This window comes from Melospiza georgiana, chromosome 22 (assembly GCF_028018845.1).
Source record: "Melospiza georgiana isolate bMelGeo1 chromosome 22, bMelGeo1.pri, whole genome shotgun sequence".
In the NCBI taxonomy this organism is placed as follows: domain Eukaryota; kingdom Metazoa; phylum Chordata; class Aves; order Passeriformes; family Passerellidae; genus Melospiza; species Melospiza georgiana.
Genome location: NC_080451.1, coordinates 5,084,289 through 5,110,075, shown reverse-complemented (window position 1 = coordinate 5,110,075; position 25,787 = coordinate 5,084,289). Strand labels below are relative to the sequence as shown.

General features: G+C 47.0%; 1 protein-coding gene across 1 annotated transcript; it reads left to right on the top strand.

Moving 5' to 3' along the window:
- The first annotated feature begins 3,028 nt into the window (after nt 1–3,028).
- Nucleotides 3,029–25,151, top strand: MICOS10 (mitochondrial contact site and cristae organizing system subunit 10). Its single transcript, XM_058039546.1, has 4 exons — nt 3,029–3,127; nt 19,802–19,849; nt 20,388–20,497; nt 24,912–25,151. Exons 1-4 carry the CDS (start codon nt 3,061–3,063, stop codon nt 24,918–24,920), a joined length of 234 nt encoding a protein of 77 aa, XP_057895529.1. The 5' UTR covers nt 3,029–3,060; the 3' UTR covers nt 24,921–25,151.
- The last annotated feature ends 636 nt before the right edge of the window (nt 25,152–25,787 follow it).

Sequence of the window (25,787 nt, the reverse complement as noted above, 5' to 3'; positions counted from 1 at the left end):
CAAAGATAAATTTATAGAAGCCATTTTGGTCTTATAAGGAAGAGAAAATAATTAATTGTTTAATTGTGATTGTGATATGTGAAGGAATTGAACCAAACCAATGAAAAATAAAACCTTTCCATCCCAGATCAAAGATAAATTTATAAAAACCATTTTGGTTTTATAAGGAAGAGAAAATAATGGTTAATTGTGATTGTGATATGTGAAGGAATTGAACCAAACCAATGAAAAGTAAAACCTTTCCATCCTGGATCAAAGATAAATTTATAAAAGCCATTTTGGTCTTATAAGGAAGAGAAAATAATTAATTGGTTAATTGTGATTGTGATATGTGAAGGAATTGAACCAAACCAATGAAAAATAAAACCTTTCCATCCCTGATCAATTTATAGAAGCCATTTTGATTTTGTAAGGAAGAGAAAATAATTAATTGGTTAATTGTGATTGTGATATGTGAAGGAATTGAACCAAACCAATGAAAAGTAAAACCTTTCCATCCTCTATCAAAGATAAATTTATAAAAGCCATTTTGGTTTTATAAGGAAGAGAAAATAATTAATTGGTTAATTGAACCAAACCAATGAAAAATAAAACCTTTCCATCCTCTATCAAAGATAAATTTATAAAAGCCATTTTGGTTTTAGAAGGAAGAGAAAATAATGGTTAATTGTGATTGTGATATGTGAAGGAATTGAACCAAACCAATGAAAAATAAAACCTTTCCATCCCAGATCAATTTATAGAAGCCATTTTGGTTTTATAAGGAAGAGAAAATAATTAATTGGTTAATTGAACCAAACCAATGAAAAATAAAACCTTTCCATCCTAGATCAAAGATAAATTTATAAAAGCCATTTTGTTTTATAAGGAAGAGAAAATAATTAATTGGTTAATTGTGATATGTGAAGGAAGTGAACCAAACCAATGAGAAGTAAAACCTTTCCATCCCAGATCAAAGATAAATTTATAGAAGCCATTTTGGTCTTGTAAGGAAGAGAAAATAATTAATTGGTTAATTGTGATTGTGATATGTGAAGGAATTGAACCAAACCAATGAAAAATAAAACCTTTCCATCCCAGATCAAAGATAAATTTATAAAAGCCATTTTGGTCTTATAAGGAAGAGAAAATAATTAATTGGTTAATTGAACCAAACCAATGAAAAGTAAAACCTTTCCATCCTAGATCAAAGATAAATTTTTGAAGCCATTTTGGTCTTATAAGGAAGAGAAAATAATTAATTGGTTAATTGAACCAAACCAATGAAAAATAAAACCTTTCCATCCCTGATCAATTTATAGAAGCCATTTTGATTTTGTAAGGAAGAGAAAATAATTAATTGGTTAATTGTGATTGTGATATGTGAAGGAATTGAACCAAACCAATGAAAAATAAAACCTTTCAATTCTAGATCCAAACCAGTTGTACTTTTAAGATAAATTAGACCTATACCAACAATAACTTCATGAAATTTTTGCCAACTTCATGAATTTTTCTCTTCTGTTTGTGGCTTTGGTCTGTAATTGACTTGCAAAAGAACTTCCAGTTTTATGAAGCAGCAGAGCCTCCTCCACCTCCATAAAGAAAATTGAACTTGCAGAAATCAAAACAAGTAATCACAGCTAAAAATTGCCTCCCAGTGTGAATGGGGACATCAGCACTCAACAAACACCCTGGGTTTTTTTCACAAGGCTTCTGGAGGATGCCTGCCAGGCAGCCTACACACCATTTGCACCACAAGAATTCACTTTAGGAGGTTTAGAGACAGCCAGAGTTGTTACTGGCCCCACAAAAGCTGTAACAGGATGGGCTGAAGGCCCAGAGGTCAGTGGGAACTCTTCCCACAACTTCCTCCCACAAAATTAGGAAATATTTAGGTACTTATTAGGAAATAGATAGGTATTTATACCTATAGAGTGAAGTTAAAAAATATAAAAATATACCTAGGGTGAAATTCTTCCCTGTGAGGGTGGGCAGGCCCTGGCACAGGGTGCCCACAGCAGCTGTGGCTGCCCCTGGATCCCTGGCAGTGCCCAAGGCCAGGCTGGACAGGGCTTGGAACAACCTGGGACAGTGGGAGGTGTCCCTGCCATGGCAGGGGGTGGCACTGGATGAACTTTAATATTCCTCCCAACCCAAACCATTCTGCAATTCTGTGATTCTCATTATCAACCTATTGTGTGGAATAACTTCTTGCATGGGACTGAATGATCTTGCTGAAATTATTTGGCTCCTTTTCTCAAATAAACAAGAATGTGGGGGGCCCAGATTGCTCTTGCTGGGATATTGATAGGGATTGACACCAGCTGTCACACACCTGCACCTCATTTCAGGCCCTGAAGAGCAGCCGAGGCCAGAGAGTCAAAATCCCTGAATTATTAGGGCTGGAGGGGATTTCTGGAGATCCCTCATTTCAGCCTCCCTGCCAAGGCAGGCACACCTGGGGCAGGTGACACAGGAATGCGTCCAGGTGCCTTTGGAATGTCTCCAGCGAGGGAGACTCCCCGCGCTCCCTGCGCACCTGTCCGGAGCTCTGCCACCCTCCCGGGCTGTCATTGTCCTGCTGAGGGGACACAGGAGCTGTGCAGGACAGGGAACCCCTGCAGGGAGTGTGTGTGTGCAGTGCTGTACCCACCGCTGCAGTGAACACCCGGCCCTGCAGCACGGCCCGGCTCTTACCATGGCTGAGGCGAGAGCCCTGCGGGCAGGGGCGCGGCGGGCGCGGGCCCAGCACAGGCGCCTGCGAGGAGGGAGGGATGCTGCCATAGCCTGAGGGAGGCGAGGGCTAACAAGGACACAGCGGGAGCTCTAGACGGAGAGATGGAGCTGGGGACGTGGCGAGCCCGGTCTTACGGGGGTAAATGGCGTTTGGGCCGGATCCTACGGGGAAAAAGGGGATTTCGGGCCGAGCCCAAGGTCGGGCGCGGCGGCCATGACACCCTCCAGTTGGTTGCCATGGCAGCGACAGCGAAACCTCGCGAGACCTGCCGGTGCGGCCGATAGGTGGAGCACGAGCTCTCGCGAGAGTTGCGCGGGGGAGGAGGTGAGGGGACGGGCAAGATGGCGTCGGAGGGCGACCTGGGCAGGAAGTGGGACCGGTGTGTGGCAGACTCCGCCGTCAAGCTGGGTAAGGGCGGTGCGGACACGGCGGAGCGGGAGGGCCCGGGGAAGAGCGGTGGTGGTCCCCCCGGGCTCCCCGAACCCGCGTGAGCCGCCGCCGGCGTGTCCCCGCGGCGCGGGGCCCGCTGTCCCCCGCCGCCCCAGGTTCGCCTTAGGGCGGTTGTGAGCCCGCGAGGGGCTCGGGGTGTCCGGAGGATCCGCCCTCATGGCTGCCCCCGGCGTCGGGCAGAGCCGGCGGCCGCGGGCCTGGCAAGGTGACCTTGGCCGCGGGCTCGGACCCTTGGCGGGCCCGCTCCCATTGCTGCGCCCCGGCCCGGCCCCGGCTTACCGCGCTCCGGCCGGCTCTGACCTCGGGCCGCTCCCGGTGCTGAGGGCGAGCGGTGTCCGCGGGAATTCGGGATCCGAGGAGATCTGGGCGGAATGAATGAGCGGCGGGCAGGCACCCACGGCTCCCGGCGTGCCCGGCCTCCGGCTCTGCGGCGCCGGTGGCTTTGGGTCGGTGTGTGCGGAGCTGCTCCCCCCGCTCCGGTGGCTTTGGGTCGGTGTGTGCGGAGCTGCTCCCCCCGCTCTGTGTGCGAGGGGCTGCGTTTGTTAAAGACGATAGGCAGCGTGACACGCTGAGGGCTTTGGCACGTGTCACTTGTACAGCGTGTGGAGTGTGACATTGAGAGGCGCCGTCCCTGTCCCAGCCCTGAGCTCTGCCTGTTCGCCAAGCAGGGGAACAGTTCTGGTGGTTTTTTTCCCGTATTTATTTGTCCTTAAAGTGAGAGTTATGTGCCTCAGTTTTCTGCAGCAAAGCATTGCCGAGGTTTCCCCGAGCGCTGTGAGGAGTAGGGGTGGTGGCTCTGGTGGCAGCACCGCGCTCACCCTGTGACCGCCGGCGGAGTGACACCAGGCACCGCCTGTGGCTTCACAAAATGTGTTTACAAAGCCAAATCTTCAAATGCAGTGTCTGACACAACGTGTCGTTCCCTGCTGGTGCAGATGTCTCTTTTAGAACCATAAATAATATCTGGGAAATGGGAATGTTTATTTCTTGAGGCTGCAGGGGCCTTGTGCTTGAAAGCTGATGAGGAGCTCAGGGGTTTTAGTTGCCTAATACTTTTCCATTAGAAAAGATGTTTAATAATTTTAAGTAAACTGAAACTTCCATTGTTTATAGCAGACCTTTGAAAAGTGTCAAGTGCTCCAGAGCAGTGTTTTTCCTTATGAAATTCTACTCAGGTTTGTCTGACAAACATATCTGGACATGTTTATGTTTCCATAGCATTGGTTGCTTTATCATAAAATATTAAGTATGCCAAATTATAAACAAGAACTTGTTCCACGCTGCAGCTGTAATGTCAGGATCCTGTGCATCCTCTGCCCTGGAGGCTGAAGGAAGTGGATGCAGGGTTGATTTCACAGAATCCCAGAGTGGTTTGTGCTGGAAGGGACCTTACAACTCATCTTGTCCCACCCCTGCCATGGCAGGGACACCTCCCACTGTCCCAGGTGCTCCCAGCCCTGCCCAGCCTGGCCTTGGGCACTGCCAGGGATCCAGGGGAGCCGCAGCTGCTCTGGGAAATCCTCCCAGGGAAGCATTTTTTCACATTATCCAACCATATCCTGCCTCTGTCACTGGGAAGCCATTCCCCCTTGTCCTGTCTCCAGGCCCTTGCAAACAGTTCCTTTCCCTCTTTGCTGGCAGCTCCCTTCAGGTACTGGAAGGCTGCAATGAGGTCACCCCAAAACCTTCTTTTTTTCCAGGCTGAACAATCTCAATTCTCTCAGCCTTTCCTCCCAGCAGAGCTGCTCCATCCCTCTGCTCATCCTGGTGCCTCCTCTGGGCTCTCTGCAGCAGCTCCAGGGCCTTCCAGGGCTGGGCTCTCCCCTGAGTGGGGCAGAGGGGCAGGGTCCCCCCTTTGCTGGGCTCTCCCCTGGGTGGGGCAGAGGGGCAGGGTCCCCCCTTTGCTGCTGCCCACGCTGGGGGCTCACCCAGGGCATGAGGAGTTTGTGCCCAGCTCTCACCCACAGCACCCCCAGCTGCTCCTCTCCTGGGCTCCTCTTCATCCCTCAGCCTGGATTCCTGCTGGGGGCTGTCCTGACCCTCCTGCAGGGAAATCCTGCTCATGGCATTCCCATGGGCCCCTCCTGGAGCCTGCCCAGCTCCCTCTGCACAGCCCTGGCCTTCAGGTGTGTGCAGCCCTCACCCTGGTGCCTGTCCCTGCCCTCAGCCTGGTGTCTGTCCCCTCCTGTCCCCTGCCCTCACCCTGGTGCCTGTCCCTGCCCTCAGCCTGCTGCCTGTCCCCTGCCCTCACCCTGCTGCCTGTCCCCTCCTGTCCCCTGCCCTCAGCCTGGTGTCTGTCCCCTGCCCTCAGCCTGGTGTCTGTCCCCTCCTGTCCCCTGCCCTCACCCTGGTGCCCGTCCCCTGCCCTCACCCTGGTGTCTGTCCCTGCCCTCCTGGCTCTGCTGTGTCCTTTCATTTGGATTTGGTGTTTTCCTGCAGCCTGAAGGGGCAGCAGAAGAACGAGAACCTGCCTTGCCTTGTGCTCTGGGCTCTGCTCTGAGCATTCCCAGTGCTGGCATCACCAGGGTGCTGAGGAGGGAGCTCAGTGAAGTTGCTGTTTTCCAGCAGGCTGCCCAGAGGGGTCTGTGGTAGATAGGGAAAAGGCTCTGTGGAAAACCACGCGATGTCACGGAAAGGCAGGACCCTTTGTGTCGGTTTCTCGGCTGTTTAGGTGGCCTGGAAAGGCCCGGGGTGGCCTTGGACAGCCCACGCTTCAAAGGACGAGAAGAGGCTTCAGATCTTTTCTCGGTCTCGGTGTTTATTAATTGTTTATCTAAAAGATTTTCTCTTGGCCTGACAGAGTCTGCACAGCAGCCAGCCATGAGCACACTGAGAGCCCCCGGGGCGGTCACCTATCTTTATACTCGAAATTACATATACAATATTTATCATTTTTCCCCAATACCTTTTACCCTTATTAACCGGTGCACTTTTAGTAATAACCAATCCCAAAGTGCCAACACCACCACAGAAGATGGAGGCCAAGAAGAAGAAGAAGAAGGACAGGACACGCCCCAATTCCTCCATCTTACTTCTTTAGACCCCCCTGTACAGAAATCCTAAACCCTGTGTTTCACTCTAACTAACTTATCCCTTCACCATTCACCCCAGTGAAATCCTCCCATCCTCATACAGGTGTCGTCTCCCGTGCAGGATCAAAGTCCAGCCACCAGACACTTCTGGAACATTCCAGGACTCCCGAGCCCCCCAAGGGTGGTCTCGGTCACTCTGCACATCAGTCCTGAGGTGCTGAGATCCCACACCTTTGTTCCTCTAAGATAAGAGATTACCCTAGGAATGTTGCCCCACTAACAGTAATGCCAATAACTTTCCATTAATTACCCAGTACTTTTCCATTCCTTACTAACCATAGATAAGAAGGACAAACCCCCTTTTGATGTAGAGACCACTTAGACTATAAGACCCCACGAGAAGAAGTAACAAACGCCATTTGACCGTCCACCACATTGGTGTCTGTGTGTGTCACTGGCCCGAGCGGCCCTGGAGAGTGGGCTGTCGTGCTGATCCTCAGAACCAGGTCGCCTGCCTTGCTCCAGAAGACAACAAGGGTCCCCTGTGCTGCCTCTCTTTATTTCCCCACAGCCAGGGGTGGGCTCACACACGTGGTTCTGTTCCTGTGGCAGGGCACATTTCTGGTTTTGTGCTTTTGCAGTGGATCAGTGTTGAAGTGAAGGGAGAACGACCATCCTTTAATGCATCGAACTCCAATTTACTGATCGATCAGCCACTTTAAATAACAGTGTTAACGAACTTCTGTGGAGAGATTTATTAATAATTGGTTAGCTGAGAAAGGCCATACTGACATACTGGACTTGATGATCTTATAGGTCTCTTCCAGTCTTGAACTTGTGTGATTCTGTGACATAATGCCGCTGGTTAAGCTGAAGGAGGAAAGTCAGCAGTCAGCAAGCTGAAAGGAGAGGTCAGCAGTCAGTGACCTTGCTGCAACATGAGGATAGGGAGTAGAGATTATTCCTGAATATATCCTGAGAATATGTAGAAAGTATCAAAAGTAGAACCATAGGAATGCAGAAGTAGGCGTAGTATTGGAAAATAGGCTCCCAATATTCCCAGTTAGATTGTGCCTGGGCCAGTCTGACCCTCGCTGCTGGGCCAAAGGCAGCAACTGCGGTGTGTCACTCCAGAGATACCTTGGCTTGCTGGTGGTTGCAGCTGGGCACTGAACAAGTCCAGGCTTGTTGGAACCCCGTTACCTCAGGAGGAATGGCTTCAGGCGATGGTGAAGAGAAAAAGGAGAGGATTCTGCTGGAGGTTTAATGTCCAGAGGTTTATTCCATGGTTACAGAGGTCTGAACGTGAGCAACTGCTCCAACAGAATCCCGGCCGCATGGTCTGATCACCTTTTTAAGCTCAGGGACAGGGGGAGGGGAGGTACAGGTGAGCCACCAACCAGGTGAGAGGGGCAGGGTCTCAGGGGAAGATGACACCCAGTCAGGCCAATGACCCCTGGGCATAGGGGCATCCTTTGAACTTGACCAACCACACGACGCCTTGCTGGAATGTTCAGCCTGATTGACAGGACTCACTCAGCATGGGGGCAAGGGGGAAGGGAGAGAGGTATAGGCACACCTGGGGGGATGACCTGGAAGGCCAAAATGGGACATTACAGCACACCACAACAGCGTAGGTGCTGATATGTAACTGACCAACTGAGCTCAACTTTTGCAATATGTATGAAGCTCATTATGAACTGTATTTAACCCGCCGTACTGATCAATAAAATTGGGCCTGTGATGATCAAATTGATGTCCTGCTCTCCTTCCGTCGACAAACTTCATGCATATTCCAAAATCCAGGTTCATTATAGGCTAACAGAGAAAACTCTAACCACTCCTTTTGTTTTACAATACCATTAATTGTTTACACAAAACAAAACCAGTGTTCCCACTGTGATATGAGAGGTTCCCAAAACTTCCATATCTGTTCCCAGGGTGCCATCTTTTCCCAGAGAGGGTGTTTCACTTGTTATGGGAAGACTGCCTGAGAACCTTATTGTTTATAAAGTGATGCATGAGAGAGCCTAATTGTTTGTAGTAATTAGCCTGGGAACTGCTTTTGGAACTGCTTTGCAACTACCTTTTACTTTTCTCTCACTGTATGGCTTCATGGCCTTTTTCTTTAAGCCATGCTTGAACTAAACTCCCGACAGATCAGTAGCTGCAGCATTTGTGCTGGCAGCCTCCTGCATGAATGGTGTGCTGACAACACACATTTTTCTGTGGCATCCCAGTGGGAATGATTGTTTTCTCTGCTGGGACATTAAAACTGTGAGTGGTTGGCTTGATTGGTTTTGTAATATTACTGCAAACTTTGCTGGAGTTTCCAATATAAATTACCAAGGGTGGAAAGAAGGAAGGAAAGAAATTAATTTGTTACTTGAGGATTTAGTTGTTACAGGGCTTGGTAAACTTTGTCAGCCTTTCCCTTTGGTGGCCACAATTTCCTTCCCAAACACTCCTTTACATCCCTCCCAAGTGCCACAGCCAGGGAGCAGAAACAATCATTGTGATTAGCCCAGTGTTTCCCATTGCAGATTCTCTAAATAAAGCACTGAATTCCTGGAGCTGTGCATTCACAACATTTCCCAGTGTCTGTGAGAGCTGTGGACAGATAACTCCTGTGGGTTGGTTTGAGGGCTGGTGGGACATGGCAAACAGAAAAGGGTGAGAAGGGGAGGCTGAGCTCCCAGGCTGGCTTTATTTTAAAGCAAAAATGTGCTTTAAATTCCAGCTGGGGCTGTGCTGCCTGTCCTCAGCCCATCAGGATTCCCTGGGTAAGGCAGGGTCTGTCCTCAGCTCTGCTTGGAGTTGTGCAATCCTGTTTTAGTTGGAGACCAGGCTCCTGAAAAAAACTTGATCTCCTGCCACTAAAGCTTCCAAAATAAATATTTATCTTGTGTTGCATCTTTTGAAATGCTGTATTATGGTTTTGAGCTCTTGGTCACTACCTGTGTGGATCTTGTAATTTAGTATTAACTTGTTCCTGTTAGCTCCAAACAGAGGATGTTGTCAGGCGTTGTTAGGACAGGATTTCATTTACAGAGGAGCTGAACCTTTTGATGCCTGCTCAGAACATTGAGCCATTGTTACATGGAGCTGGTGGTCACCTCGTTTTTATTAGCATGATATTTATTTGTTTTGCTAATGAGGAGGCTGTACCCAGGGGGTTTTGTTCCTCTGCCATTCCAGAGGCAGTTGTGAGCTCAGTGTTTGTGTGCAGAGGGCTGGCTTGTGCTTTCTTAGCTGACCTGGAGGTTTCTGATAGCCAGGTCCTGCTGCCTCTGCACCATCCTCAGGGCTTTTCACCCAGCAGTCATTTAAATAATTTAACTTTCTGTTCCTTTTTGTCATTCTGATTTTGATGCAGAAAACTCCTTGTTACTTTCTAACAGAAAACCTGGTTGTTTGGCAGGTGGGAACAGAGACTTGAACTGGCCTGGCTTGCTTTTCCTTGCCAGCTTGCAAACCCTGCACAGTCCCTGTGTCCTCTCCAGCCTTCACAGCCAATTCTTCTGTTGAAGTGAGGGGAGAACGACTAATCTTTTGATGCATCCAACTTGATTTATTGATCGATCAGCCAGCTTAAATAATAGCGTTAACGAACTTCATGCATATTTTAAAATACAGGTTTATGATAGGCTAACAAAGAAAATTCTAACTACACTTTTTGTTTTACTACACTGTTGATTGTTTACACAAAACAAAACTAGTGTTCTCACTATGATATGAATGGTTTCCAAAACTTCTACATCTGTTCTCAAGGTGCCATCTTTTCCCAGAAAAAGTGTTACACTTGTTATGAGAAGACTGCTTGAGAACTTTATTGTTTATACAATGATGCTTTAAAAAGTTTAATTGTTTATAAAAGTCAAGCTGAGAACTGTTTCACAACTACTTATTACTTTTCTCTCAATTGCATAGCTTCATAACCTTTTTCTTCAAGCCATGCCTGAACTAAACTCTCCACATTCTTCCTTTTCCTCAGTAGAGCTCTGCAGAGGAGGCTGATGAAGCAAACACTGCCATGGTCTTCCTCCACCCTGCAGGCTCCCAACCCTGTTCAAAGGGTTGGTTGGTTTGTTTAACTGATTGAGAGTTCATGGCTGTTTATTTGGAAGGACAATTACTCCCAGAAGATTGGCAGAGGTGTTTTTTTGTTGAAAGGCTGTAATTTTGGACAAATTATTATTATGTGCTGTTTCCAGGGGCCAGAGAGGCCATAAAGGGCAGTGTGGAAGAGAGGGAGGTTTATGTGCCCTCATGCCTTGGTTTGTTTTGAAGCTGTTGTTGTTTTAAATGAGTTGAAGGCTGTAATTTTCCTGATACTGGAGGTAATCCTAGGGAAGCTGTTTGCTTCTTGACTTGTGTGTGTGTGTGTGTGTGTGTGTGTGTGTGAAGTTGCTGTGTTGAAGTTCATTTTTTTTTTCAGGACAGAAATGTTTTGATGTATATCTGTGATTGACCAGAATTCAGCCTGGAAGCTTGTAAATAACCCAGTGTAGTGATTTCATTTTCCTCTAATCCTCTGTTTTGACATCTGAAAATAAAATGCTTCTAATTTCCATTTAATAGGGATTTTTTTAAAAAGAAAAGGGCACTTTGAATTCTGCAACTGTTAACATCATTTCTTCTGCCTTTCATCATCTGGTCTGCTTGAATAGCTGTTCTGTTAATGGCAGGGATGAAATTGTATTGTTTGTGTCATTGCACAGATTGGATCTTTCAGAAAGAATCATTGTATGGATTGTAATGTCAGTATTTTTAAATAATCCTTCATATGGTTATGAGTAGGATAAAGTCAGTCTATATAATGATAAAACTTGATTACACTTTCTGAAAACTGGATTAGACTTTGTCTAAATATACAAAAATCCTGAAATTCCTGTTTTGAAGTGTTTCTTTGCTTGGCAGTTGTATCATGGCCATCCAGTCCTGGCTACCAGGCCAGAAGGTTTGTTCCAAACTCCTTTGGGGTTTTATTTTTTTGTTTTTGGTGCTGGAGAACATGGATTTTCTGTGAGCACACAGCTGCGTTGTTGTGTGAGCTTTTCCTGGTCTCACAGAAGATCCAGCTCTGCTGGTTGTGTCTTGCAGCAGAGCCAGTAGTGTAAATATGAGCTGCTCATGGCTCAGGCTGTGCAGGGAGGCAGCACAGACAATAAAAAATGTTTTCCTTGGAAGAGGTGGGCAGTGCTGTTCTGAGAACAGGCTTTTAGTCCAAAATCTGACAGCGATTTTTAGTAATGCTGTTAGCAGAGCTCTGAATGCAATGTCCATTTACAAATTAAGGTATTGTCTTCTGTTGGAAGGAAAGGCCAGGAAACTCTTGAGGAGCCCAGGTGTCCCCTGAGTGCATTGTGCCCTGCTGTTGCCTTGGCTGCCTCTGGGTGTGCCCTGCTGGGCTGTGCCCCTCCAGCTGTGCCAGCCTGCTCTGGGTGGCACTTGGAGCCACCAAGGCAGCCTGAGAGCAGAGCTGTGGCAATGCACCTGCAGCCTCTGCTGTCGCAGACATTTTTCCACAGAAATCCTTTCTTTCAGATTTCTGTGTCTTCTGGAAGGCAGAGGTCTCAGAAGGGAAGGTAAACAATTGTTATCAGCTGCTGTGGAATGCAATAGGATTCACCTTGATTGGCTCATTTCCTATGTTTATAATTAAGGGCCAATCACCAGTGCAAGCTAGGGGACTGAGTCCCTGGACACAACTTTGTTTGGGATTCTTTCTATCTATTCTTAGCTTAGCTAGCAGCTCTGCAAACCTCTCTCTATATTCTATTTAGTATAGTCATAATGTATTATATATAATATCTTAATAAATCAAGCCTTCTGATCAAGATACAAGATTCACCGTCTCTCTATCACCAGCTGCGACCCACTCAGGTGCAGTAATATCCTGCAAAACCCAAACCTGAGCTCTGCTCCAGGGAAATGAGCCCAGAACACCCCAACTTCCTGAACCTCAGCATTGGTGAGGTGCCAGCTCTGCCTTTGGTGGAGGTGGCATGGGGTGGCAGTGCCCAGGGGACAGGTGTCCAATGTTTTACACTTACTGAGGAATTTACTTGCTGTGCCAACTATGTCTAATTATGGACAGAACAGGACAATTTGGACTAGTGACCTGAGACATGCAGTGCTAACAAAACTTCAGTCTGAAGCCTGTTCTTTTTTAACCATTTCTTAAAAACCCTCTAATTTTATGAATTCCAACAACAGGGACTACAGCCAAGTGATATCCTGGAGTTTGCTCCTTGAGAACTCACAGCTCTAGGTGGGAACAAGACTTTGCTGGTTTTTATATCAGAAACAATTATCTGAGAAAGTCCTTTCAGGGCTGCTGGCACATCTTTGGTGACAATAAATGAACAGGGGGAGGTTTGAGAAGGATCAGGCTCCTTTTCCCTTCATGTCAGTTTCTTGGCTGTTTGATGACCTGGAAAGGCCCGGGGTGGCCTTGGACAGCCCGCGCTTCAAAGGACGAGAAGAGGCTTCAGGTCTTTTCTCGGTCTCGGTGTTTATTAATTGTTTATCTAAAAGATTTTCTCTCGGCCTGACAGAGTCTGCTCAGCAGCCAGCCATGAGCACACTGAGAGCCCCCGGGGCGGTCACCTATCTTTATACTCAAAATTACGTATACAATATTTATCATTTTTCCCCAATACCTTTTACCCTTATTAACCAGTACACTTTTAGTAATAACCAATCCCAAAGTGCCAACATCACCACAGAAGATGGAGGCCAAGAAGAAGAAGAAGAAGAAGAGGACACGCCCCAATTCCTCCATCTTACTTCTTTAGACCCCCCTGTACAGAAATCTTAAACCCTGTGTTTCACTCTAACTAACTTATCCCTTCACCATTCACCCAGTGAAATCCTCCCATCCTCATACAGGTGTCGTCTCCCGTGCAGGATCAAAGTCCAGCCACCAGACACTTCTGGAACATTCCAGGACTCCTGAGCCCCCCAAGGGTGGTCTCGGTCACTCTGCACATCAGTCCTGAGGTGCTGAGATCCCACACCTTCACTCCTGCCACTGAGACACCCCTGAAACTCTCCTTGCTCCCAGTTCTGTTTCTGAGCTGGGCCAGCAGACGTCAGTGCTGGCCAGCCTGTGCTGGCTGGGTGTGAGGCAGCAGCACTGCCAGCCCTCCCAGCTGGGCTGCAAAAGCCCTGAGAGTGGAGTTTACTCCTGCTAAATCCTTCTTTTCAGTAATGCTATTGTTTTTATTAGCAGAACGTGTAACTGCAGTAAGATAAGATAAAGTTTCCTGTCAGAGGGGCATTTTCTGTGTTATGAGAAAATTGCTGATTTCTTACCCAGGAGCTTCTAAAGCAAGCACAGCCCTGATTTGTCTAAAAGCTTGGTGCATCACTGATCACAGAATCCCAGAAAGGTTTGGGGTGGGAGGCATCTAAAGCTCATCCAGTCCAACCTGGCCCTGGACACTTCCAGGGATGGGGCAGTCCCAGCTTCTCTGGGAAATCTGTGCCACCTTCACAGGGGAGCTGCACTGGGTGAGAGCAGCTTCCACTCCTGTCCCCTTCCCCTTTTAAAGGAGGGAGAAAACATTTGTGCCTTCAGGTCTCACAGTTCATTCACCAGTCTGTGGTGTGGGGTTGGAGTTTCTGGTGTAGTGTCCCTGTGAGGTGAGGTTGGAGTTTCTGGGGTCACTGTGAGGTGAGGTTGGAGTTTCTGTGCAGTGTCCCTGGGTTGTGAGGTTGGAGTTTCTGTGCAGTGTCCCTGTGAGGTGAGGTTGGAGTTTCTGGGGTCACTGTGAGGTGAGGTTGGAGTTTCTGTGCAGTGTCCCTGGGTTGTGAGGTTGGAGTTTCTGGTGTCCCTGGGCTGTGAGGTTGGAGTTTCTGCTGTCACTGTGGGGTGAGGTTGGAGTTTCTGCTGTCACTGTGGGGTGAGGTTGGAGTTTCTGGTGTCCCTGGGCTGTGAGGTTGGAGTTTCTGGGGTCACTGTGTGGTGAGGTTGGAGTTTCTGGTGTCCCTGGGCTGTGAGGTTGGAGTTTCTGGTGTCCCTGGGCTGTGAGGTTGGAGTTTCTGGGGTCACTGTGGTTCCTTGGGACCTCACAGATGTCCCTTGGTGCTGCTGCAGTGCCCCTGCAGCAGTGCTGGTGTTTGTTACCCAGGGTTTGCCTTTGGGCAGCACTTGACCTGACCCTGAGTGCTTCAGGGTGAAAGCAACTTGGGATTTTTGATTATAATGATATTTGGATATTAATATTTTGTTATTCCAGTTTTTCTCTGTTACTGCAGTCAGATGCTGGTATAAAACAAAACTCTCTTTTTTTCTGCTTCTTTCTTGGGTACTTGGTTTATAATTTCACTGTGTTTTCTTCTCGTGTCCCTGCTCATTTTTCTGTCTGCTCTGCAAACAATCCACACCACAGGGGAGATGGGAATGAAAGCTTCAGAGTTGGTGTTTGAAGAAAATCTGATTCCTGCCACTAAGACCTTGCAGAGAGTCTGCTTAAAATGAATTCTCTCTGTAAATAAGTGATTTCATGGTCTTGGATTTCTGACTGGTGCTAAGTGCTGCCCTGTGAGGGCCCTGGTTATGAAGGCAGCTTCCCTCCACATTTTTACAGAGCAATTCTTTCTGGATCTTGTCAGAGTGGGATTGGAGGCTGAAGCTCTCAGTTTTGTGTTGGTGTGTGTGGAATGACAAAGGAAAAGAAGAGTTTTCATTTTGGGATTAAGTAATTGAAAAGCTTCCAGCTGCTATAGTAACAGCAGCACATCTGCCAGATGTCAGTGAGCAGATTTTAATCCCTCTATTTTAAGTTTCAGGCTGCTGGAGCAGAGTACATCTAGGTGTGGCTGTGTTAGTGGCTGCCTCAGCCTGCAGCTACTTGGGTAGCCCAGGGAAGAACCGTGTAGTATCACTGTTGGAGTGACTGCTGATTCAATTTATAGAAAAAGCTTTTCCCAGATGTTCTTGCAGGGCAGGAGCCCATCCTGAAGATTTGTGTTTCTCTCTGAGACACTTTTATGATGTCCTGTTGGGTATACAGCGTGTGCTCTCCTGCGTGTTAGATTGATTGGAGGCACTGGGAGGTTTTTCTTGGAAGGTGGAGGAGCCAAAAAAGGAGAAAGAAAAAGTTTTGGTGCCTGGGCTTGCTGCCTAATGCCAATTCAAGGTGGCTGTGCTGCATGGGGGGAGCAGGGCTGAGGTGTCCCCACAAGTGTCCTGTCCCCTGTTGACACTGTAAATGAGTTTAGGCTGCAGTGATGAATGTGGGCTGGAAGAGGCTGTTTTTCTAGTTAAACATTTTAAACTGTCAGAGAAGGTGAAAAATGGCTTGTACTCTTTCCTGTGGCCTTTTCCTCCAAAATCTGTCGGGCAAGAAAGGGAGGGAAAATGTGCCTGGTGTGGATCAAGCCCTTTGCTTTGCCATGTTCGTTTGTTTTCATTGTAAGATAAACCTTTCATGTTTTATTGTTGTGGAGTTAAAGGCTGGCCTGGAGGTGCTGATCTCTAGGAGGAACAGCTGGAGCATCCCCTGCTCAGGTGGGAGGCTCTTTGAAGAGACATGTTGCCTCTTTAAGAGGAAATGGAGCATGTGAGAACTTCAACCTGTAAAAGTCATCAGCAGCTCTGCCATTGTTTATCTCTGCTGTAACTTTATATAGAATTAAAGTGAAATGCATTGCTTTGCTCCCGAGGCAAGATGGTTTTGCTCCCCCTTGGTCTTGGAGACACAGGAAATGACCACATAACCACAAATACTTTCTAGTGGAATGAGGATGAGTGACAAACTTCCCACAGAAAGAGGTTCTTAGCCAGACAGGCTGAGGAATTAAATGTAGCTGAAGGCTCTGGTTTTGAGTTAAAACCAGCTCCTAACTGTTCAACACAAATAAAAAAGAGCAAAAGCTGTGCATGCAGTGCCTGGTGTGGGGGGAGAGCTGGTGTTCCTCATGGTCAGGGTGTTGTGATCACAGGCTGTGACCCAGGCTGGTGTTCCTCATGGTCAGGGTGTTGTGATCACAGGCTGTGACCCAGGCTGGTGTTCCTCATGGTCAGGTGTTGTGATCACAGGCTGTGCCTCAGGACAGGGGTGACCCAAGCTGCCTGTGAGTTTAAGAAAGCTCAGGTGCTTTTTTTGGCTTTGTTTTCAAGCTGTTTTCCTGCACAGAAGGCCAGAACCCATTAGCTGTCAGATCTCCTCCTTCACTTCTCTGTAGCATTTTCATTACTTAATGCAAGGTCTTAGCTGTCCTCTCATCATTTTTGGTACTCATTGTTGGTGTAGACTCCTTACAGCTGGAATAAAGTGCAGTGATAGCCTCTGAAATTGCACAAAAATGCATTTGCATGAAGAACAACAATCCTTTCAAATGAGCTGCTTCAGAAAAAGCTTCCTTAAGGCAGAGTAGCTTTTCCTAAGCCAGTGATGCTGGACCACATCTGTTTAGCAGTGGTGTTGGTGTGGGGGAAGGCCTAGTTTGTGTTTTAGACTTAGTCTGAATTGCAGTTGACATAAATAATAAATTCTTCACCTTTTAAGTGTATCCTGCAGCTTCCCCCATGGCCAACAGGAAGCAGCAGTGATGGCAGTGAGTGCAGCCCTTACAGAGGGGCTGTAATGTCAGAGGACATCTCAGGGAGGTGAAGAGAATACAAGATAATGATAATTAAATGGAAAGAAACTGTATTAATTATAGCTGCTTCCTTAGTGCAGGGTTGTGTTAAGGCACAGAGCAGTTCAGCACCAGGCTGGTGAGAGGAGTGTGGGTTTGTCTGGTGACATGGAAAATGTGGTGACATTAGAAACTGCCCAGGCTCTGCATGGAGATGATGCAGGATTTGTCATCCTGTAAATCATTTCTCATTGATTAGCTAAGCTGTTTGGATTGGCAGAGGGGATCTTGTAGGGACAGGAAGTGTAGGACAAGGATTGCTCCCTCATGGCAGGGCTGCTGAGCTGGGAACTTCAGACAGTCCTGGTGCTGTGTGAGCAGAGAGAATCCCCCCAGCAAATCCTCATCAGCCCTGAGCAGCCCAAAACTGAACTGGCAACTTCAGACAGTCCTGGTGCTTGTGAGCAGAGAGAATCCCCCCAGAAAATCCTCATCAGAGGATCCATCCCCTGTGGATCTCTGAGCAGCCCAAAACTGAACTGGGCACTTCAGACAGCCCTGGTGCTGTGAGAGCAGAGAGAATGCCCACAGAAAATCCTCATCAGCCCTGAGCACCCAAAGCTGAACTGGCACCTCAGACAGTCCTGGTGCTGTGTGAGCAGAGAGAATGCCCACAGAAAATCCTCATCAGCTGTGAGCAACCCAAAGCTGGGCTGGCACCTCAGACAGTCCTGGTGCTGTGTGAGCAGAGAGAATCCCCCCAGCAGATCCTTATCAGAGGATCCATCCCCTGTGGATCTCTGAGCAGCCCAAAACTGAACTGGGCACCTCAGACAGTCCTGGTGCTTGTGAGCAGAGAGAATGCCCACAGAAAATCCTCATCAGAGGATCCCCCGTGGATCTCCGAGCAGCCCAAGGCTGACCAGCTCAGGCTGTGGGGATGGGCTGGCAGAGGATCCAGGGCACCAAGCAGGGTGGCTCCTGCAGGATGGTCATTATCTTGGTGGCACAAAGACTGTGAGTGGAGCACAGGGAGGGCAGGAGGGCTCTGCTGGGGGTTGGAGGCTGAGCTGTGCCCGGTGTCTGTTCCAGGGTGGGCATTGCTCAGTGCACAGCTCTGAATCAGCTGCTCCAGGAGTCCCTCACAGTGTGAAAGGCACAAACCCCCGGGCTCTGAGCAGACACCTGAGTACCCCAGGCTTTCCCTGAGCTGTGCAATGATCAGGGTGTTAATGATCACTGCCTGACCCTCAGTGCAGCTCTGGGATGGCTGGGGGGTTATGTCAGGATTGCCTGGCAGGCAGTCAGAGCTCTCCCTGCATGTTTTGTGAGCCTACTCCACATTGTAATGAGCTGGTAAAGCAGTTACCTCTGGCACAACTGCAGATCTGTAGTAAAGTGAAAAGGGTTTGCAACCCTTTTTCCAGCTCTCAGTAAATACAGAGTACAGTGCTAACAGAGTGAAGGTGGGGTGCTTTGCTCAGATCATGTTTGCTTACCTCTGTCCTGATATTCAGGGGTTTATCGTCAACAAAAACCGTGGGATGCTCAGTTAATGTACAAGGTGGTGCATCCTAATTACTGAGGATGTCAAGTATTCTTTGCTAATCTGTTCTTCACTAGAAACTATCAACGTACTTTTTACAAGGAAAAAAAATTGAAGAGCACAAAGAAACATAAAAAAAACCCCAGCATCCTATATGCCATGAGAGTACAGGATTCCTTGGCATTGTTCTGTACTCAGCCCACTGACTAATGCATTCAACAGGACCATGTGCTTTTAGGAATATAAAAAAATGATGTATTTTAATTAGCAAACTCATAACATTTCATTTCTTGTATTGAAAGGAGAGAGTTGAAACTTATAACAGGACGTGTTTGCTGCACCATAAACCTGAAGCTGTTGGTTTGTTTTTTTAATGAGGATGTGCAGGACTGATCTTTTTTTTCTTTCTTCAAACTTTTGTACTTCCGTGCCTTATCTAAAATTCTTCTCTTCACTGGACATAATTAAAGGTAGAATTTGCCCACTCAGCCTGAAGTTCTCACTATGATATTTATTGGGTCTGAGAGGAGTTTTGCAGACTTGCCTGACGTTTTACACAAAATCATTACCTCACCTTCAAGGAAAGTGAAAGATTATTTTTAAATATGCTGAGTTTTTTTTAGTGGTGCTGAATAATTTTGTTTCAACCGCTGCAGTTATTTCTGTGTATAATATAAGGATGTGAAAAGTCATTCATTCCTAATGTGTTTAAATATGCTCCATAATGAATGTTGGGGATGTGAAAGATAAGCAGCCTGGAGCTTTCTTTGTAAGGTATAGGGTAACACAAAGCTTCAAAGTTCTGCTGCCCTGGGGACACACATTGAAGCACTTAAAGGAGTGAGATAAACGAAATACAATGAGATATTCATCTGCACAATGTGAAGCTCAAGGACACAATAAGTTTTCATTTAAAGTGTTTCTCATTTGCTGACAATGAGCCAAATAAATTTTAATTCCACATTGGAGATGGTGACAGAAATTCAGGAACTTTCTCTAGGATGAGAGTCTGTTTTTTTCCCCAGCTATTTCTGATAATGCACTTATTACATATGTTGGGATTCTAATGTGAACTTATTCATATGTTGGGATTTCTGATCATGTACTTATTACAGATGTTGGGATTCTAATGTGAACTTATTCATATGTTGGGATTTCTGATCATGTACTTATTACATATGTTGGGATTCTAATGTGAACTTACTCATATGTTGGGATTTCTGATCATGTACTTATTACATATGTGGGATTCTAAAGCTGCTCACAGTTACTTAAGAAAACAACAATTGGTTTTTTCAGTTTTTTTATGTAAGAACTCTCTGGTTGGGTGTGCTGAAATAACATGTAGCTGGATAGTCATAGTCTGAGATTCCTGAGTTGGAATCTTTACTGTAAAGAACTAAATCATTTTCCATGACTTTGCTTTATTTTTGTCCTCACCTGCTGCATTTCTTCTTACAGGTGCTGGATTTGGACTAGGAATTGTTTTCTCAGTCATCTTCTTCAAGAGTAAGTACCCTCTTAATTTTATTAATTAATCTTGGCTGCCTGGCTTCCCTCTGTCCATCTGTTGGAGGTGCAGCTAGAAGCCTTTGAGCCTTAATAGAAGTTAATCAGCTTGTTAGACCAATTCTGCCATTGTTTGGCCTGTCTTTTCCATGAAATGGAGTTCCCAAAACTTCTGGCTGTTGTGTAACAAGGTTGTTACCCCTGGCACCTCCCTGAGCTCCCCCTGTGCTCAGCTCAGATCCTGGAATGGCTGAGCCTGAGCCAAATCACTGGGGCTGTGCCCAGACATCAGTTTGTGCCAGCCTCACCAGGGCTTGAAAACAGAATCAGTTTCAGTAATACCTTGAATTCACACATTAATTTCTGTTAAATTCTAAACATGTTACTGTTCCTCTTCTTCTGTAGTGGGCTGGTTTGGAGGATTTTAGAACTAGAATGCATCTTCTAGTAATTTGTTTTTTCTTGGTGCTTACAGAACAATATATAACAACAGCTTTCCTTGACTTCACATGTTGCTCTGTGCTTGCCTCTCCCACAGGAAGGACATGGCCTATTGCATTTGGGTCAGGGATGGGGTTAGGAATGGCTTATTCCAATTGTCAACACGACTTCCAGTCTCCATATCTTCTCCATGGTAAATTTGTAAAAGTAAGTATCAGCGTGTCTGGTTTGGCACTGCCCAATGCCAGGCACCCAGGAGAGCCTGGGTTACCCTCCCCTGTCACAGCTGAGACACAGGAGAGAGAAAAACATCACAAAAGGTTCATGAGTTGAGATGAGGACCGGGAGAAAAACACTTCAAGGGCAAAACAAGTTCAACTTCGAGTTGGAAAGTGAATTTATTACTGACATAATTTGAGGAGGATAATGAGAAGTAAAATGAGGCCTTGAAACACCTTTTTTCCCCCAGCCCACTCCTCCTTCCCACTCCCAGTACAGGGGGACAGGAGGGGGGAGATCTTGCTCAGTTCATCACCTGAGGTTTTGTTCCCCTCCCCTGTGAGACCCTGGGGTCCCTCCCACAGGAGACACTTCTCCAGCATGGATCCACTCTCATGAGCAGCAGCTCTCCCAGCCCTCTGCCCTGTGAGTCCCTCCATGGGCACACAGTGCTCCCAGCACTGCTGCAGCCTGGGTCACTCTGCCATGGGTGCAGCCCTGCAGGGACAGGCAGCTCCAGCCTGGCAGCAGGGCCCTGCCCATGGGCTGGAGCACAGCCCCCTCCAGGCATCCACCACCTGCAGGGTGGGCACCTCTGCCAGGGGCTGGGGGGGATTTGTGCATCCCCTGGGGATCCCATGGGCTGGAGGTGGATCTCTGCATCCCCTGGGGATCCCATGGGCTGGAGGTGGATCTCTGCATCCCTTGTGGATCCCATGGGCTGAGGGTGGATCTCAGCATCCCCCATGGATCCCCACAGGCTGTGGGTGGATCTCTGCATCCTCTGGGGATCCCCAGGAGCTGATGGGGATCCCTGCATCCCCTGTGCATCCCCAGAGGCCACAGGTGGATCTCTGCATCTCCTGGGGATCTCTGCATCCCCCAGGGATCCCCACAGGCTGTGGGGGGATCTCAGCATCCCCCGTGGATCCCCACAGGCTGTGGATGGATCTCTGCATCCCTCATGGATCCCCACAGGCTGTGGGGGGATCTCTGCATCCCCCATGGATCCCCACAGGCTGTGAGTGGATCTGCATCCCCCCTGGATCCCCAGGGGCTGCAGGGGCACAGCTGCTCCAGCCTGGCCTCACCACAGCTGCAGAGGAATCTTTGCTCCAGCCCCTGGAGCACCTCCTCCCCCTCTTTTTCCACTGGCCTTGGTGTCTCCATGTTGTTTCCCTCACATGTTCTCACCTCCTCCTCTCCTCTGGCTAGAAGAAAAGCTGTGCACCTTTAGTTTGGTTTCTTCTCAAGTCTGTTACCACAGAGGCATTCCCATCATCTCTCAGTGGCCCAGCCCTGGCCAGCAGCCTGTCCCTCCATCCTCAGAGCCACCAGGGACTGGCTCTGCTGGACACGCTGGAATCTTCCAGCAGCTCCTCACAGCAGCCACTCTGTGCCCCCTCCCTGCTACCAAAACCAGGCTGTGCAAAACCAGCACACAATGCTGCTGCCACTGCTTGGTGACTGCTTTATTACAGGGCAGATTATCCATTTACATGGATATTCCTCTGCCTTTCCCAGAGCAGTGCTGCTAGGAAGAAACTTGTGTTGCCAGAGCTGGAATGTTCCCCTGGTCTTTAATATTTGTGTGTTTAACAGTGGATTTACCACACTGAATAAATGGAATTAGTTTAACAGATCCTGCAGGTAGCTTTTCCCACAACCTGAAAACACAATAAAAACACATGTCAGAAAAGCAGAAAAACTAAACTGGTATTAAGGTTCTTCAGACTTTAAAAGAGATGAGCTGGGAAGAAACTGAGAGTCACATCAGGCACTTCAGGTAGATCTGCCTGTGGAAGCAGATCTTTGATCTTCTGTTGGGTTTTGGGTTTGTTTTTTTTTCAATATGAAGACACTGATCACTTGTAAGTTCTGTGGCTTGTTTGTCTGCACAGTAATGTAGTAGTTGTGCCCTGTAAGCAGGTTTGAAGAGAATCACTTCAATGAGTTCAGTATTAACTCAGTAGTTGTACAATTTTGAAGAAAATAATTTCAATGAGTTCAGTATTAACTCAGTAGTTGTACAGTTTTGAAGAAGATCATTTCAATGAGTTCAGTATTAACACTGAAGTAAAATGTTTTAAAATATTTTACCAAATTTTTAAGAATGGATTAATTTGGAACCATTTGTGCAGTGACAAACTGGCGGCAGTGCACCAGTCCACAAACTGACTCCATTAGTGTTTTCTTAATTTCTTCATGTGTCACAGCTGGGTCTGTTCTCATGGTGATTTATCCCTGTGGCACCTGGAAACAAAGGGAATATGTGAGTCTGTGTTTTGGATCCACAGTGCCATGGCCTGGTTAAATGGTTTCAGTGCCTCTGGTGCAGGGGCATCACCAGCACATATTTACAGTTACTTTAAGGAACTTTAAGATACTTCAGAAAGTACCAAGGTAAAATATTCTGCCAGGAGCTTCTCATGCAGGGCCCAGAGTGCAGAAACCCCTCCTGTGTGACTCCTCTGCCTGCTCAGGAGGCCTCCAGGCATTTCCAGGCTTCTCCTGGTGCTTGTAGAGCTGCAAGTTGAGCCCAGTCCTCCTTGATTTACTTTTTTTGTAGATGAGGTTTTTTACTTTTTTTACAGTCCTCCTGTTTTTACTTTTTTGCAGATGAGCTTTGGCCAGCCTCCTGCAGCCCCACCAGAAATACCTGCTTGCAAATGTTCTCTCCAGCTGCCTGTTAAAGGGAAACAGTAACAAGATTCTCCAACAATTAAAATCTTTGGAGAGCAGTGTAGAGAAACTGCCTTGGATGCAGCTGATCAGCATTGCCAGCTACTGCCCAAAATAAAAAATCTGTAGTTCTTCTGGCTGGATGTGTTAACATTAAAATGTGTTAGTAATCCACACCATCCTGAGGGTGTTCCTCCAGTTCATGTCTCCCAAAAAAAGCTGGAGTGACAAGTCTGTGGCTTCATGTGAGTGCTGAATGCACTGCTCACATGTTCTGAGAGCATCATTCAGGGATGCTTGTTCCTAGGGAGGTTGGGCAGCCCAAAACAGTGTCTGGTCACCCTAGGAAGGGATTTTCTCTGGATTAAGGATCAATCTGGAGCAGGGAGGTCCTTGGAAGCATGAGCTAACTGCAAGGATGTGCATGGCACAGGACAAATAGTTTCCAGTGCACTGTCTCCATGGCTGTCTCTGGCACAAAGAGGCTGAGAGGGAAAACACAGGTGAAGGCATCTAAATGGTTAATGTCATTAATTCCCTCCCAAATGTCATGTCATGGGTAATGGCTCCAGGGTTATTACAACACAGTTATTTCATTTCTCTTGGTTAGAAACATGGAAGATATTGTTGCATTATCACTCATCTGGTTTTTTTCCCTAGACAAATTTGCTATAACTAAACTTTGTAGGATTTCCTTTACAAAGATGAGTTCTGTTCAAATGCTAATTTGTCAAAAAGATAGAATCTGCAAGAAAATTGCCTTTATTAGAGGGAAATGTAACATGGAGTAACTTGGTCAAAATGATTTCTAGTTTTCTGAGCCTGTCAAGGTCACAGGATCAGAGGAGATCTCGAGTTGGAAAGGACTTCAGGGAGGTCATGGTTAGCTGTGAGGTCAGAGCAGGTAACTCAGCTGGGATTGTTGATTCTTCAGGATCAAGTTCTTAATTCTGAGTCCTGAGTCAGAATGAGAGAGGACAGAGCACATTCAAGATACTGAATCATGTCCCAGTGACTTTGCAGCTGTTGTAACTTGGGTCATCACACTGCCCATCCATTGGGTGAGACATTCCACCATGAAACCCCAGCCCCAGTGCAGGAGCCATTCATCTAGACCAGAAGAATACTTAAAGTGCAGCAGAGTTCTAATTTGTGGTCAGAATATTCTGAGGCTTTTTAAGTAATTTGATCAAGTGGTTTTCACTGTGACTTCAGCAGGATTTAAAATCAACATGTCACAATTATTTCAAGGCTCAAAATGCTATGGCTGTGAATTACACAGCCTAGATTTCCTTGCAAAATGGAGAATATCCTATTTTCAGGTTATTTAGCCTGTATTATCACCCAAACCTCACCATCTTGTGCTTTGATAGGAATGTGGATTTATATTGATGTGCAAGAACACAAAAGGCAACTGCAGCCTTTCCTGTTGCTCTTTTGGCTTTGATTTCAGTCTGATTTCTCTTCAGCCTGTGAAGAGTTAACCTGACCAATAATGTGGGGTTTTTTGAAGTATTCAGTTTATCAGAATGGAGGGTTATGCATGAAAACAGCTGCTTAATTCCTCCATGTACAACCTCTTGCTTTAGCAAAGGGTGAAACTCTCCCTTACCCTCTGGAAATGTTACAGAGCTTTGTGACTTGCTTTACATCCTGCAGCACCTTCCATGTAAGGAACCCAAATGGCTTTTTAATAATCTTAAGCCTTCTTGCTTTACAGGAACAGTGACTAATGGCTAAGACTATCCCAGTGGGAAGGAAGGAGAAATCAATGATTATTCCTCAGGAATACTGAAGTGCCCCTGGAATAAGCCAACATTCTTCAGTAACGATCACCAGTAACTCTTTATACTCCAACAAACTGTTTCTGTCTATGAAACAAAGATCTGTTGCTTGTTTTGTATCGTGTCTGAAAAGTGCAAGGAAGAGCTCTTCTGGGAAATAAATAAAAGAAAAATGGCCTTCTCTGGTGTGTTGAGTTTGTATGTGAGTGAGAGAGAGGGAGAATGGAAGGAGAGAGCTTCATTTGGAGTGGCCAGCAGCTGGGACCACCTGGGCCACTGGGAGAGCTCCTCAGCAAAGCCAGCCTGGTCTGCTCCTCCCAGTCCCGAGAGCAACCCCCATCCACATCCAGTTCAAAGAAGCATCCCCACCTCATAAATCACCACTAGACCCCTGCTGCTTGTGTCGCTGTTTGGAGAGGAATATAAATACTCCTATGTCCTGTTTGTACAGTTGCCCTTTAAAATTGGAATTTTGTCCTCTCAGAAGAGCAGAATCCAAACTGTGACGGATGCAGCAAGGCCCTGCTGTCTCTTGTAGCTTTGGGTCATGGAGTGAGCCCTGTTTGAAACTCCCCAGGACAGTGGGTGAGTTGAACACATCCTCGTGCCATCTGGCTCTCAGCTTACCCTTTAGGCTGATTGTTTTTGCACCCCTCTTCTGGGGGAGAGCAGAGAGGTTTCGGTGTCTGGCAATGGGTCACAACTACTTAAAGCTCTTCATTGCCTTGGAAAGACTCTGCTCCAAGCACTCCCTTCTTTACATCCCCCCCAGTCCTTTTTGGCACATTTCTGCTGCTCTTCCCCTGCCTCAA